The 12,848-nt window shown below is 41.2% G+C and overlaps 1 protein-coding gene across 1 annotated transcript in view; it reads right to left on the reverse strand.

Annotated features, from left to right (window-relative positions):
* The window catches only part of NUSAP1 (nucleolar and spindle associated protein 1), a 28,204-nt gene extending 15,521 nt beyond the window's left edge, over positions 1-12,683 (reverse strand). Inside the window, exons 1-5 of the mRNA XM_043919182.1 lie at positions 12,498-12,683; positions 7,060-7,128; positions 5,916-6,110; positions 4,449-4,608; positions 682-783 (exon numbers count right to left, since the gene is read on the reverse strand). Coding sequence (XP_043775117.1) covers positions 682-783; positions 4,449-4,608; positions 5,916-6,110; positions 7,060-7,128; positions 12,498-12,590 — 619 coding nt within the window. The 5' untranslated portion in view covers positions 12,591-12,683. The remainder of the gene's footprint in view (positions 1-681; positions 784-4,448; positions 4,609-5,915; positions 6,111-7,059; positions 7,129-12,497) is intronic.
* Positions 12,684-12,848: the final 165 nt, after the last annotated feature.

Raw genomic sequence — 12,848 nt, forward strand, 5'->3', positions numbered from 1 at the left:
CATTTTTGCTAAAATTTTAATTTCAAAACATTTAGTTTTTGGAAACTCAGGAGAAAAGCATATTCATCTTATAAACTATCAAACACTGACAATCTCTCCATTTCACTGCCTACTGACATCTTGGTTTAGTCCAGAGGATAAGAAAAGATTAACAGATTTGTCCTCCACCTCACCAATTAATTAATGGCCTTTACTTAAATTTGACATTTTATAATGCTAAGAAGAGAGGGAATGGCAACCCACTCCAGTATTCTTGTCTGGAGAACCCCAGGGACAGAGGAGCCTGGTGGGCTACAGTCCATGGGGTCGAAAAGAGTTGGACATGACTGAGTGACTAAGCACAATGCTAAGAAAGTTCTATGCCAAGGGTTGGCAAATTTTGTCTGTAAAGGGGCAGACAATAAATATTTTATGCTTGACAGCCACACACAATGTGGTCTCTGAGTTATGTTCTTTCTTTTATACAATGCTTTACAACTGTAAAAGACATTCTTAGCTCAAGGGCTGTAAGACAGGCCAAGATGGGCAATAGTTTACCTCTGCTCTGTGCTATTCTAATTAATTATATTCTCACTAAGCATAATAAGTAACAGAATTTCTAATACATGCTGAGCAGCATTTTAAGTATTCTAAATATACCAACAATCAACATTCTATGTGCCAGGCAACAGGGTAACTTACTTGGAGTAGTGCTTGCAGTTTTTTTGTTTTTTCCAGGTTTGGGAAACCCATCTGTGTAGAGAGACTTCTTTCTTTTTGAAGGTACCCTTGGATCTTCATTATCTGAATCCAAAGATACAGAATAAATGAAAGATTTCTAAAAATTATTCCCATGAAGAAATGTAACAGAAACTAACACTGTAAAGCAATTATACTTCAATTTAAAAAAATGTAAGTTAACACGAAGCATTTTCATGTGCTAATCTCTGCCAAGGTTGTGGGAGAAATAGTATGTAAGGAGCACAAAGAGTTATAGCATCACCACAATTAGCAGACAGAAATTTTGTGCTTCCTGTATAGCTTTATAAGCCTATCAGAAATTTAAAAACACTTTTCCAGAACTTTTGCAATGAACATGTCTAGTTGTTTTAACGAGAACGATAAAAATCACACAATCCCACCAGCCTAAGAAATACTATTATCATTCTGGCATATTTTCTCAGGTCCTTTACTTCTATGCTTGTTTTGCTTTTGTTCTTTAAATCTAGTTAAGATCATGATGTGTATAACTGTTGCTATTTCCCTCTACTTATCTTCCACATTCTAACATCATTTTTAGCTTGAGGCAATCTACTAAATACTGTGTAAGTGATTTTTCAAGAAATGCTACTTATGAAGTCTTACATCCTTAACGTTTCCCAATGCATCAAAAAAACAAGACAAAAGAATGAATAGATAGAGCTGGAGGGGCTGCAGTGGCTTTTGCTTGGACTTTAGCCATGAAATAGGATATGTAAAGAATCAGAGCCACTCTTCACAGCATGATTATAAATGAAAATATAGTAACTACAACAAAGGAACAACCTAGCAGACACCTCCATAACCAAGTGATGCATGTTAACAAGACTAGTCATAGGACAAACCAATGCCTGAGCCCTCTGGGGTGCTGACTATGAAGGACACTATGTCCTAGTTGGTGGGATTCCTGCCAATAGGGCATGATCTGACTCTAATCATCAACAACATTAGACAAACTAAGTCAGAGGACCCAAGAAACTGTCTGTATTTTAAAAATGTCAACGCACTGGGAGACAAAGGAAGGCTGAGGAACTGTTCCAAATTAAAGTAGTTTAAAGAGGCATGAAAAAAAATAAATAAATAAAATAAAAAAAATAAAGAGGCATGGCAATGAAATGCCAAGGATGAGTCTGCCTTTGTTTTAAGGGACATTGCTGGGATGAAATCTAAATAAGGTCTGTCTAAATAAGGTTAGTTATCAAGTTTCATACTTTCTAGCCTCAGGATCCCTCTGTACTCTCAAAAATTAAGGACCCCAAAGAATTTTTGTTCATGTATCAATATGTACCATCCAAGACTTAAAACTAAGACATTTAAAGATATTTGATTCACTAAAAATAGACCCAAGTATACCTTAACATAATTAAAAATGACTAAAGTTTCTAAATAAAAAAAATGAGTTGAGTGGTTATTTTCTCTTTTCTTTTACAATTTCTTTAATAATAAAAGGCAGCTGGATTCTCTCATCTGCTTCTGCATACACTATGTTGTGATATATTGTTCTGGCTGAAGTAATATATGAAAACAAATTTTGCCATATACAGCTATGTGGTTGAAAGTGAAGACTATTTAATGGCCTTTTAAGATAACTGTGGATATTCTTCTTTGATACTATACCAAACCTTGACAAGTGGTTGTTAGAGGTTAACTATCATGTGGAATATGAACTGCACTCTGTACATTTGTGAGAAAGTCCTTATATTTTAAGAAACACACAGAAATATTTAGGGGTAAAAAGGCACATATCTGAAACTTACTCTCAAGCAGTTTATGAAAAAATGTATATAACACATATAAGTATGTATATATGTATATAAGTAGAAGAATAAAGCAAATGTGGCAAAATATTAATATTTGGGAAATCTAGGTGAAAGATATATAGGAACTCTTGTTACTGTTCTTACAACTTCATGTCTAGAATTATGTCTAAATAAAATTTAAAAAATTCCTCTCACCAGAAACTACATGATCCGACTTTTCTCCTTTAAACAGCCTGCACTTCAGTGGGCAAACCTGACTTACTGGATCTACCCTCATTTTTCCCATGCCTTCAAAACTGGGTCCTAGAGGTAAGTCTTCTTGACAACATGATTGGTGGAATACCAGACATTTGTAATTCTATACCCACCTCTGACTCTGTCATATTTCTTTACAGTCCCCTCATCTCAAGATTTCAAAGTGGGTTTATGAGGCATATGCATCAGAACTACCTGGGGATGCTTATTAAATCTGCAGAATTTCAAGCTCACCTCAGACCTACTGAATCAGAACCTCTACTCCTTTAATTTTCTAAATTTAGTAACACATTCAAAATGCTGGGGAAGATGGGAAGGCTCAGCATTAGAAATTCTGCATTAGACTGCCTGGTGGGCAGGAGTGGATCATTTCTCTCTCCATCCCCTCAGGCAAACATCAGGTCCCAGACAGACTGCTGGGATGAAGCTAACACTGAGACACTGCTGCAACTGGCAGGCTTCCTGAGGGATGAAATCAGAAAGCACCAAGTCCTAGTAGGTAAAAGGGAACTGAAGATTTCTGGCCGTTTTCTTTTTTTGGTGGCCACACCATGAACCATGCAGGATCTTAATTCCCTGACCAGGGACAGAACCCACGCCCCACTCAGTGGAATCAAGGAGTCCTAATCACTGAACTGCCAGGGGTGTCTTCTGGCTTTATTGAAACAAACATTTAGTTGAGAAAGTTTAGAGAAGTTTTTAGGTTACAGACTAAGTAAAATACACATTTATCATAATAAAACACTCACACTCCTGGGAAGGTAGACCATGAAGATCCCTTTTAATTGTCCTACTTGAGGGAGCTAACAGGCCTTTGAACCTGTCTCTGGAGCAGGCCAGAAGGAGCTAATCGGCAGAATGTGGGCTCCCCTCACCCCACCTAGAGATTAACTGCCTGAAACTTTCCAGCTATCACTCTTACTCTGGTTTCTACCAGTTGTTAAAGGTGACCTGATGGCCTGCTATACTTGGTTCTAACTTTTGCTCTCACTGCAAAACCCTCGGAAATTCTATATAATTGTATATTGGGTGGAAAGGTTTTCCCAAAAGAGATATGCTGAAGTCTTAATCTCTAGTAACTGTGAAATGACCTTATTTGCAAAGGGTCTTTGTAGATGTAATCAACTTAAGCTGAGGTCACTGGGATAGACCTGGGCTTCCCAGGTGGTGCAGTGGTAAAGAATCTGCCTGCCAATGCAGGAGATGCAAGAGACGCAGGGTTCGATCCCTGGGTCAGGAAGATCCCGTGGAGAAGGAAATGGTAACCTGCTCCAATATTCTTGCCTGGAGAATCCCATGGACAGAGGAGCCTGGTGGGCTACAGTCCATGGGATTGCAAAGAGTCGGACATGACTGAGCGCACAGACACACACAAGCCAATATAACTGGTGTCCTTTTAAGACAATATAAAGAAAACGACACACAGAGAGAATACCACATGACGAAGAGGCAGAGCTTTAGCTGCAAGCCAAGGTCTATAACCATCACCAGAGGTACAAAGCTGCCAGGAAGGATTCTCCCCAGTGTGGAAGAGAATGGCCCTACTGACACCTTAATTTTAGACTCTAGCCTCCAGAACTGTGAGAGGATAAATTTCTAAGTTGCCCGGTTTGTGGCACTTTGTTATGGCAGTCCTAGTGAACTAAAGCACAGTCACCCTAGCAATTTTGGATTTTTAAAAAATGACTTGCATACCATCCAGTCCACGTTTTCCCGAGGACACTGCATTCCCATCTCCTTGATTCTCTTTCGGTGGAGAAGTAATTTCTACAGCAGTTCTGAGAACCTGGCTTTCATGCTTTTCTTGATTCTGGGATTCAGTAGGGCCACATATTTTTATCTCTGAATGATTCTGCTACAAATTTTAGAAAGAAATAAATGATTTAAATGACAAGTAATCACATTTGAAAACTGCCATGAGTAAATCTGAAAAGGTCTCATCACAAGAAAAATCTAACCATGTGAGGAGATGGATGTTAACTAGACACTGTATATACTGTGAAATGATCACCCCAAATATTGAATCATTACATTGTACACCCAAAACTGACAGTGTGTTATGTGTCGATTATACCTCAATTAAAAAAAAATATCATTAGGGACTTCTCTGTTAGTCCAGTGGTTAAGAATCCGCCTTCCAGTCCAGGGGACATGGGTTCGATCCCTGGTGGGGGAACGAAGATCCCATATGCTGCAGGGAAACTAAGCCAGTGAACTGCAACTGAAGAGCCTGCAAGTCACAAAAAAGATCCAGCAGAGCCAAAAGAAAAAAATTATATCATTAAAAAAAATATCCAAAAAATAAAAAATAATTATATCATTAAAAACACCATTATAGTCAGACATTAAAAAAAGGAAAGAAAAAAGTAATCACTGTCTTCCAAAGATAGGTACCAAATTGAGGGGGAAAAGGAGTTAAAGGAAGAAAAGGAAGAGACTAAGCTTCTTTTGAATGGCAGATCAGGTTCTTTGCCTCACCATGTGTTGTGAGCATGTGCATTTGGGCACAGGAGAGACTAGGGACAACTGGAAGGCATATATGGCAGAGGAAGCTCTCCGAGGGAGGAGAAACAGTGAAAGACCTGGACAGGCCAACAAGTAAGGTCTTACACAAAGCTAGAACACAAAAGTTAGGACCATCTTATAAAAGTTACATTTGAATGAAAGGATAATAGAACCAGAATCCTATCAAAGCCGGTGGGGAAAGTGCCTGGAATCTCATGACGACACTGCTCAAAGACCAAGCTGATCACCAGGCCCAGGACAAGTTAGGAAGGAGGAAAAAAAAAATTGTATTTGATACCGGTATCTCTTTCCCTCTTATTTACTATACACCTTACTTAAGTAAACACTTAATGAATATTCCTATTTATTTAACAAACATTTAATTTGAACTTAATACTTCTATTTTGGCTGCACCCCACAGCTAGTGGGATCTTAGTTCCCCAACCAGGGATTGAACCTGGGCCCTCAGCAGTGAAAGCATGGAGTCCTAGCCATTGGACCACCAGAGAAGTCCCTGTGCTTAGTACTTAATAAGTACTTCCCGAGTGCCAGTCCCTGAGGTGTGATGATAAAGCCAGACTTGGGTCTGAGCTCAGAGCAGTGTTTACCATCACCTGACCTCATAAGCGAATAAGAGAAAGCTCCCTAATAATATACCAGATTGGGCACAGGTGGTAGCTTCTTTTCAGTTTGCACATTTCCATTTGCCTGCGAGTCAGGGCTCCTGTGGACAGTCTTACGCCTTCCTCTGGTTTTGGTGACATGGTCATCCGGCTCCCTCTCAGCATGTTCCTGGCTGCTGGTCTGTATCTCAGTCTCATCACAAGAGAAAGCAGAAGTCTGAATTTCATCCTGGAAAAAAGACATTAATCTGCCATGTCCCATGTATACAGTTACAATGCTCAGGAAGAATCAGAATTTAAACTGAATAAAAAACATATCACATATGCAAGAGATAATTTTAAAACTCTCCAGCATGAAATTATAGGCACAGTCAAGAATTACAAAGTATTCAAAAAGAAATAATCACACTTAACCCAAGCTAAAAAACTAGGCTAGCAAAGCATTCAAAGGTATATTAGTGTATGTAAACAAGCAAATTATTATTACTAGTTTTTTGGCCGCACTGCTCAGCTTGCAGGATCTCAGTTCCCCACCCAGGGATCGAACCCAGGCCCATGGCAGTGAAAGTGTCAAGTCCCAAACACTGGACCACCAGGGAATGCCCACAAATTATTAAAAGTGCACAAATTAATTTACGCTATAACTAATAAAAACAACGGCTAATATCATTGACCCCTTTAGGTATCAAGCCTTGTCAAAACTCTTTGGTGTGGGTCTGCAGCAGCCATGACAATCACTCTCAGGAGCAGTGGTTCATAGACTACCACAGGTCACTCTCATAGTCTCCACTGCATTTGATTCTCGTAACACTAAATTCAGCAGAGAAGATGTTATTTCCATTTCAAAGAACAGGAAACGAAGAATCAATAATATGAGTTTTCCAAGGTTACATACACACAAAAGACAGAGCTCCTACTTGGTTTTTCTGACTTCAAATCCAGTTCCCTCCCCATTCATACAATTTGGCATACATTTAGCAACTAGTAATTAACCTTTGCATTTATTTGAAAGATCTTGCTTAACAGACTACAGAGGCAGTTTTGCCATTTATAAGAATAATAAAAGGATTTACAACTACTTTGGTAACAAATACCATGTCTTAAGTCATCACCAACTGTGTTTCTCACTCATTAACTGATTGTTTTGCTATTTAATAGGTGATGAAAATGTTACTTACCTGATTTTCATTTTCTTTTCTTGCTTCATTTTTAAGGTGAGCTTTTAAGGCCCTTAAGAGCTTGTCTGCCTGCAGAAAAGTGAAAGACCTTATCAGTAGAGTCAAAAATCAAATAAGCAAGAAAGATTCATTGGACATCTCCTGTTCTTGTATTCATCAAAGTGTCCTCTAGACAGGCTGGAGTAGGATGACCAAGATAGACTTGGTTCCTGTCCCCACAGACTTCATAGCACAATGGGGAAGTCAGAGAGGAAAGTGGCAATTACAGTGCAGTGGGGTAAATGCCAGCATAAGGAAGCTTAGATGTCGTGTGAGAACACAGGTAGGTGCTGCACTAGGGTTGACTTCAGTAGGTAAACGTACATTCCAGTTCTCAGATAAAGGCATGAGGTCACTAGATGCTGAGGCAGAAGAACAAATAGGAGAGTGGGAAGTAGGGAATTGCATGGGAAGGCAAGAATGAGTGCAGTCTGAAGAACTAAAGTTCAGTGTGGGCTGAGCAGGGAGCTGTTTAGATGGGCTGTGAGAGAGACTATTGGGAAAGTGGGCCTGATCCTACCAGGCCTTGTAAGACTCTTTAAGAGGATGACCTTTAAAGGCAGTCTACAGAGTTTGTTGCAGGGCAGTTGGTTCTGTATTTTTTGGGATGATGACTCTGTCTGTACAATGCGCATGATACATTTGATGAGGGCAGGATGAAAGACAGGGAACCTGCAAGGAGGCTGTCGTAGGAAAACCAGAAGACAACTGTGGCCTGAGTTAGAACAGGGCTGAGGCTACATGGATGAATTAATAACCTTCCTAGTACGTAAAATCAATGTGAATGTGGGGGCTGAGGAAAAGGGCAATTTTATTACACCCAGGTTTCTGGCTTGGGTACCTGGTGAAGCACATGTGTGTGTGGTGGTAGTGGGGGGAGGTATGTGGGCAGTCCCTAAAATGTGTGCATGTGTTAGTCGCTCAGTCGTGTCTCTTTGTGACCCCATGGACTGCAGCCCGCCAGGGTTCCTCTGTTCATGGAATTCTGCAGGCAAGAATAGTGGAGTGGGTAACCATTCCCTTCTCCAGGGGACATTCCTGACGTCAGGGATCCAATCCAGGTCTTCTCCATTACAGGCAGCTTCTTTACAGTCTGAGCCACCAGCACCACCTGGCAAGCTCAGACCCAAAGATGGAGAACTCCAAATACAGAGTCTTAGGAGGATGGTTATAGGTCTCTGGGGAAAGGGAACTTCTAGTTCCTCCTTCCACCAAGGGAACCTTTCTTCCAGGTCTTTCCTGAAAGAGGAATACCAATCTGATGGGTTATGTTTTCCTGTGCTTTAGAAGCTCAAGCACATGGCTGGGCTCCCTCTTTCTACCAGCCATGCAGATTTCCTTCTCAAGGGGGGCCCAGCTACCAGTCTCTGTTCTCTGCTTGTACCGTTTACAACTGGCCACGTGTCCAGGCAAAAGAATGGGTTTCCCTGGTGGCTCAGTGGATGAGATGCAGGAGACATTCGATCCCGGGGCTGAGAAGATCCCCGGAGAAGGAAATGGCAGTCCACTCCAGTATTCTTGCCTGGGAAATCCCATGGACAGAGGATCTGGCAGGCTACAGTCCAGGGGTTCACAAAGAGTCGGACACGACTTAACAACTGAACAATAACAACAACCAGGCAAGAAAGGCAGATATCCCAGTTTAGTTTGAGCTTCTGGGCACAGGATAGGCTGTGCTTAGGCTGTGAGTTTTACCCGAAGGCTCTGCATCAAGGTATCAAGCACCATGTCAGCTAGTAGTAATAAAGGAACATACTCTTTTCTATTTGTTGTTGTTTCTTGAAACTCTCTTGGGAAGTGGGTAAATTGGTAGGAGAGAATTAGGCACTCTTGGTTCTTCTGACTTATTTTCCCCTCAATCACTTTACTGAGGTATGACTGATATTGTTGATATTTAATGTATACAAATTGATATGTTTGTGTGATAAGTTGCTCGGTCGTGTCCAACTCTTTGTGACCCATGGCCTATAGCCAGCCAGGTTCCTCTGTCCATGGGATTCTCCAGGCAAGAATATTAGAGTGGGCTGCCATGCCCTCCTCCAGATCTTCCCAAGCCAGGGTTCAAACCCGCATCTCTTACATCTGCATTGGCAGATGGGTTCTTTACCACTTGTGAACCTATCTTCACTACCATACCATTATCATCTCCAGGTTTCCTACTGTTCTGTTTGAATTCTGTGGGTTTTGGTTTTTTTGGAGGTAAGAGCATTTAACATAAGACCTATTCTCTTGGGACTTCCCTTGCAGTTCAGTGGTTAAGATTCCACGCTACACTGCAAGGGGCACAGGTTCAATTCCTGGTCAGGGAAGTAAGATCCTCATGTCATGTGGTTCTGCAGGAAAAAAAAAACAAAAAACTATCCTCTTAGCAAATTTTAAAGTATTGTTAAATCTGTCTGCTGCACAGATTTCTAGAACACCTTAAAATGCTGTGAAAGGGCTTCCCTGGTGGTCCAGTGGTTAAGAATCTGCCTTGCAATGCAGGGGACTCAGGTTCAATCCCTTGTCCAGGAACTGAGATCCCACATGCCACAGGGCAATTACTGAGCCTTCAGGCCACAACTAGAGAGTCCATGTGCAGTAACGGAAGATCCCACATGACACAATGAAGATTCTGATAGAGCTAATAAAGAAAGAAATTAAAAAAAAAAATGCTGAGAACACCTCAAACATGAAACAACGATGAAATGAGGTGCCTGCGGCAGAGGCAGGTGCTCTAGCAGCTGGAAGCCACAACTGCTGAGTCTCGGTGCTTCAACTACTGAAGCCTGTGTGCCCTAGAGCTCATGCTCCACAATGAGAAGCCACTGCAATGGGAAGTTCACGCATTGCCACTAGAGAGTAGCCCCTGCTCACCACAACTAGAGAAAGTTGCTGAGCAGCAATGAAGACCCCAGCACAGACACAAGTAAAAATAAATAAAAATTAACATAAAATGTGACTGTGCACATTATGGAAATGAGCCAGCAGACTAAGAGAAACTGATGTAGCAGAGAGGAATAATTGCAGGAGTTGTAGCCCCAGAGAGGGCAATGGGATCTCTAGCACAAACGGCCAGGCTTCCCTTAGGCACAGCCTTTTACTATAACATATAACAGGTGGGTCTGGGGATGGAAAGATGAGGTAATTCTCAGCTTGACTGCATCTGTTTTTCCATGACCTAAGAGGAGAAGTCATCAAGTGTTGGAAGGGAGCCAATTTGAGATAAGAAGATTGGAAATAATTACCCTTAATAATGGGAAAATTAATGACTACCAAAGACATGTAGGAGAATCAAATAAATCATAAGTTAAATTCATGGTCACATTTAAATTAAGCACAGTGAACAAAGTTAGATGATCTTCTCCAGCGAGGGTCAGCTGGTTAGTACAAGTAAGGATTAAGCGTATAGCTGGGTTTAACCAGTTGTGGAGTTTTGCCAGGAGAAGGAAGGAAGCTGCAATAAAGTGGAAAGAGCAGAAGTCTTTATAATCTAAGCTTGTAATAATAGTGAGAAAAGGACCAGTGGCTGTACAATAAATCTTAGTAACTGTCCCTTCCTTTTCCCTTACTATTAAAAGTAGTATCTCACTATTACACACAGAATGTATATACAACAGGGTGGTACTGTATAGCACAGGAAAGCATATTCAATATCCTGTGGTAAACTATAATGAAGAAAAAAAATATATATACGTACAACTGAGTCACTTTGCTGTAGAGCAGAAATTAACACAACATTGTAAATCAACTCTACTTGAATAAAATAAATTTATAAAAAGAAAAGAACACTGTTGACTGTGTGGAAGTTAGATTTTAAAAGGAGAAACTGGCTGCATTTGGTTATGAGAAAAACATAGGTGAGACTTTCAGAAAAAGTGAAAAATTGAACCTGAGTCCCCACTTTCGAACTTGCAATAGCTCTTCAGAGATCCAAAAAGTTATGGGGCCTTAATGTTAGCCAGAGCTCCAAACTCAAGTAGGAAACCTCCATAATAACTCTTGTCAAAAGAACTACTCTCTGGTGCATTACTCTAGCACTGCCAAGGAGTGATTGTAAATCGTAGTTCTGAATAACAATCCAACATATCCCAAATAAAACGTACTGCACTTAGTGCTATAAAGACTTCCAAGGTGGACAGATGAGATCTCTGTTCAAGGCACTTAACATTCAGTAGAGAAGAGAACGTAGAGATACAAATAACTAGAGTGCATGGTGGAAGCCTGCAAGAGTTCAGAAAAAGTACTTGAAATTACACTGCCTTAAAGGTGTGGAGGGTCCCTGGGATTACTGAGGCGGTGGACCTGTGGCCAAGGGAAGGAAGAGGAGGCGAAAAGAAAAGGTGCCAGGTCAGTGATGACATTTCAGTTGGACTGTGAAGAGTAATTGGAAATTATTCATGCAGATAAAGGAGAGAGAAAGGGATCTGAGGTCAAAGGATCAGAATTAGCAAAGGCAGAAAGATGGACAAAGGTGCCAAGTGTTCACGCAGCAGTCTGGATGCTGCCGCCTTGGATAAAAGATTCCAGCCAGACTGCAAAAAAAATTAAGGGACTTAAACTAAGGAATTAAGACTTTGTTCATGAAGTATTGGGAAGCCATTATTCATACTATAGCTCAAAAACATCTCCAGAGATAGTTCTTTATCCTTTAGCCCCAACTGGTACCTGGGTACTGATTATTTTAATTAATTTAACCACTTAAAATATCTGTGAGGACTGATCTAAACATTCACTCAGTTTAAATACTACAGCTTGCAGAATAAATCTCCAGAGTATACTTCAATATTATGTGGGAAAACTCCACTAAATATACAGAACAATATATACATCCAATCCCGAATTGAACATTTTGCCCCAAACGTTTGGCAGTATCAGAGTCAAAGACCTCATCGGTTTTGAATAGAAAACTACCACAACAATGACCAATAGACGAACGATCCTACTGAATCAGAGCTGAGTTATAAAAACTTATCCACGGGAGAGGTCCCTAAAAATCATCCTTTCTTCCAGGCCTTCCATTCAAGTAGCAGGAAATTTTGGGACCTCTTAATTTACAGAACTGTTAGCTGTTTGGAGTTTTTCGCGACTGCCTATTAATTGGCGTTTAGATGCAGCATTCCTTTAGTTTTCTAAAGGGCCTGCGTTTCCTAACCGATGGCCTGATAAATATCACAGTACTCCCAATAAAACCAAAGCAAACAATTTTGGAGGCGGGGATCTTTCTGAATCCCTCAACAAAGGTGAAAACTTTCAGACACCCTTTCGGCTTTGCACAGTTACTTGGACCCTTGGGTGAACCAAAATCTACAGCCCCAGGGCCGGGACAGCCGTCTCAGCCCTCGAAATTCCCGCTCGGTCCCCTCCCACAGCGTCTCAAAGAAGCCACATATCCTAACCCCCCGTCACCGGCCCCGTACCCTCAGGTTAGCCCGGAGGCCCAGACTCTTGGCCAAGTTCTGCAGGTCACTGTACTTGAAGGAGTTCAGCTCCTCCAGGGAGGGAACGATCATGGCGAACTGCAATCCAGGCAACCACGCAGAGGTCCCGTACTAAACCCGCTAAAGCGCCGCTCAACGCTCTGGCGCCACTCAAAGCGTTGACCAAACCGATATTTATAGCGAGTTTAAACTACGTAAGCTGCACTTCCATTGGTTAAAAATGCGTTAAAGGCGGGGTCTTCTGGTGCTGACCAATAGCATGGTTGACTTCCCTTCCACCTGACCCACGATCTCCTCCACACCTCCCCAACACCTAGGCGCCAAACGGCG

Source organism: Cervus elaphus, chromosome 12 (assembly GCF_910594005.1).
Source record: "Cervus elaphus chromosome 12, mCerEla1.1, whole genome shotgun sequence".
NCBI lineage: Eukaryota > Metazoa > Chordata > Mammalia > Artiodactyla > Cervidae > Cervus > Cervus elaphus.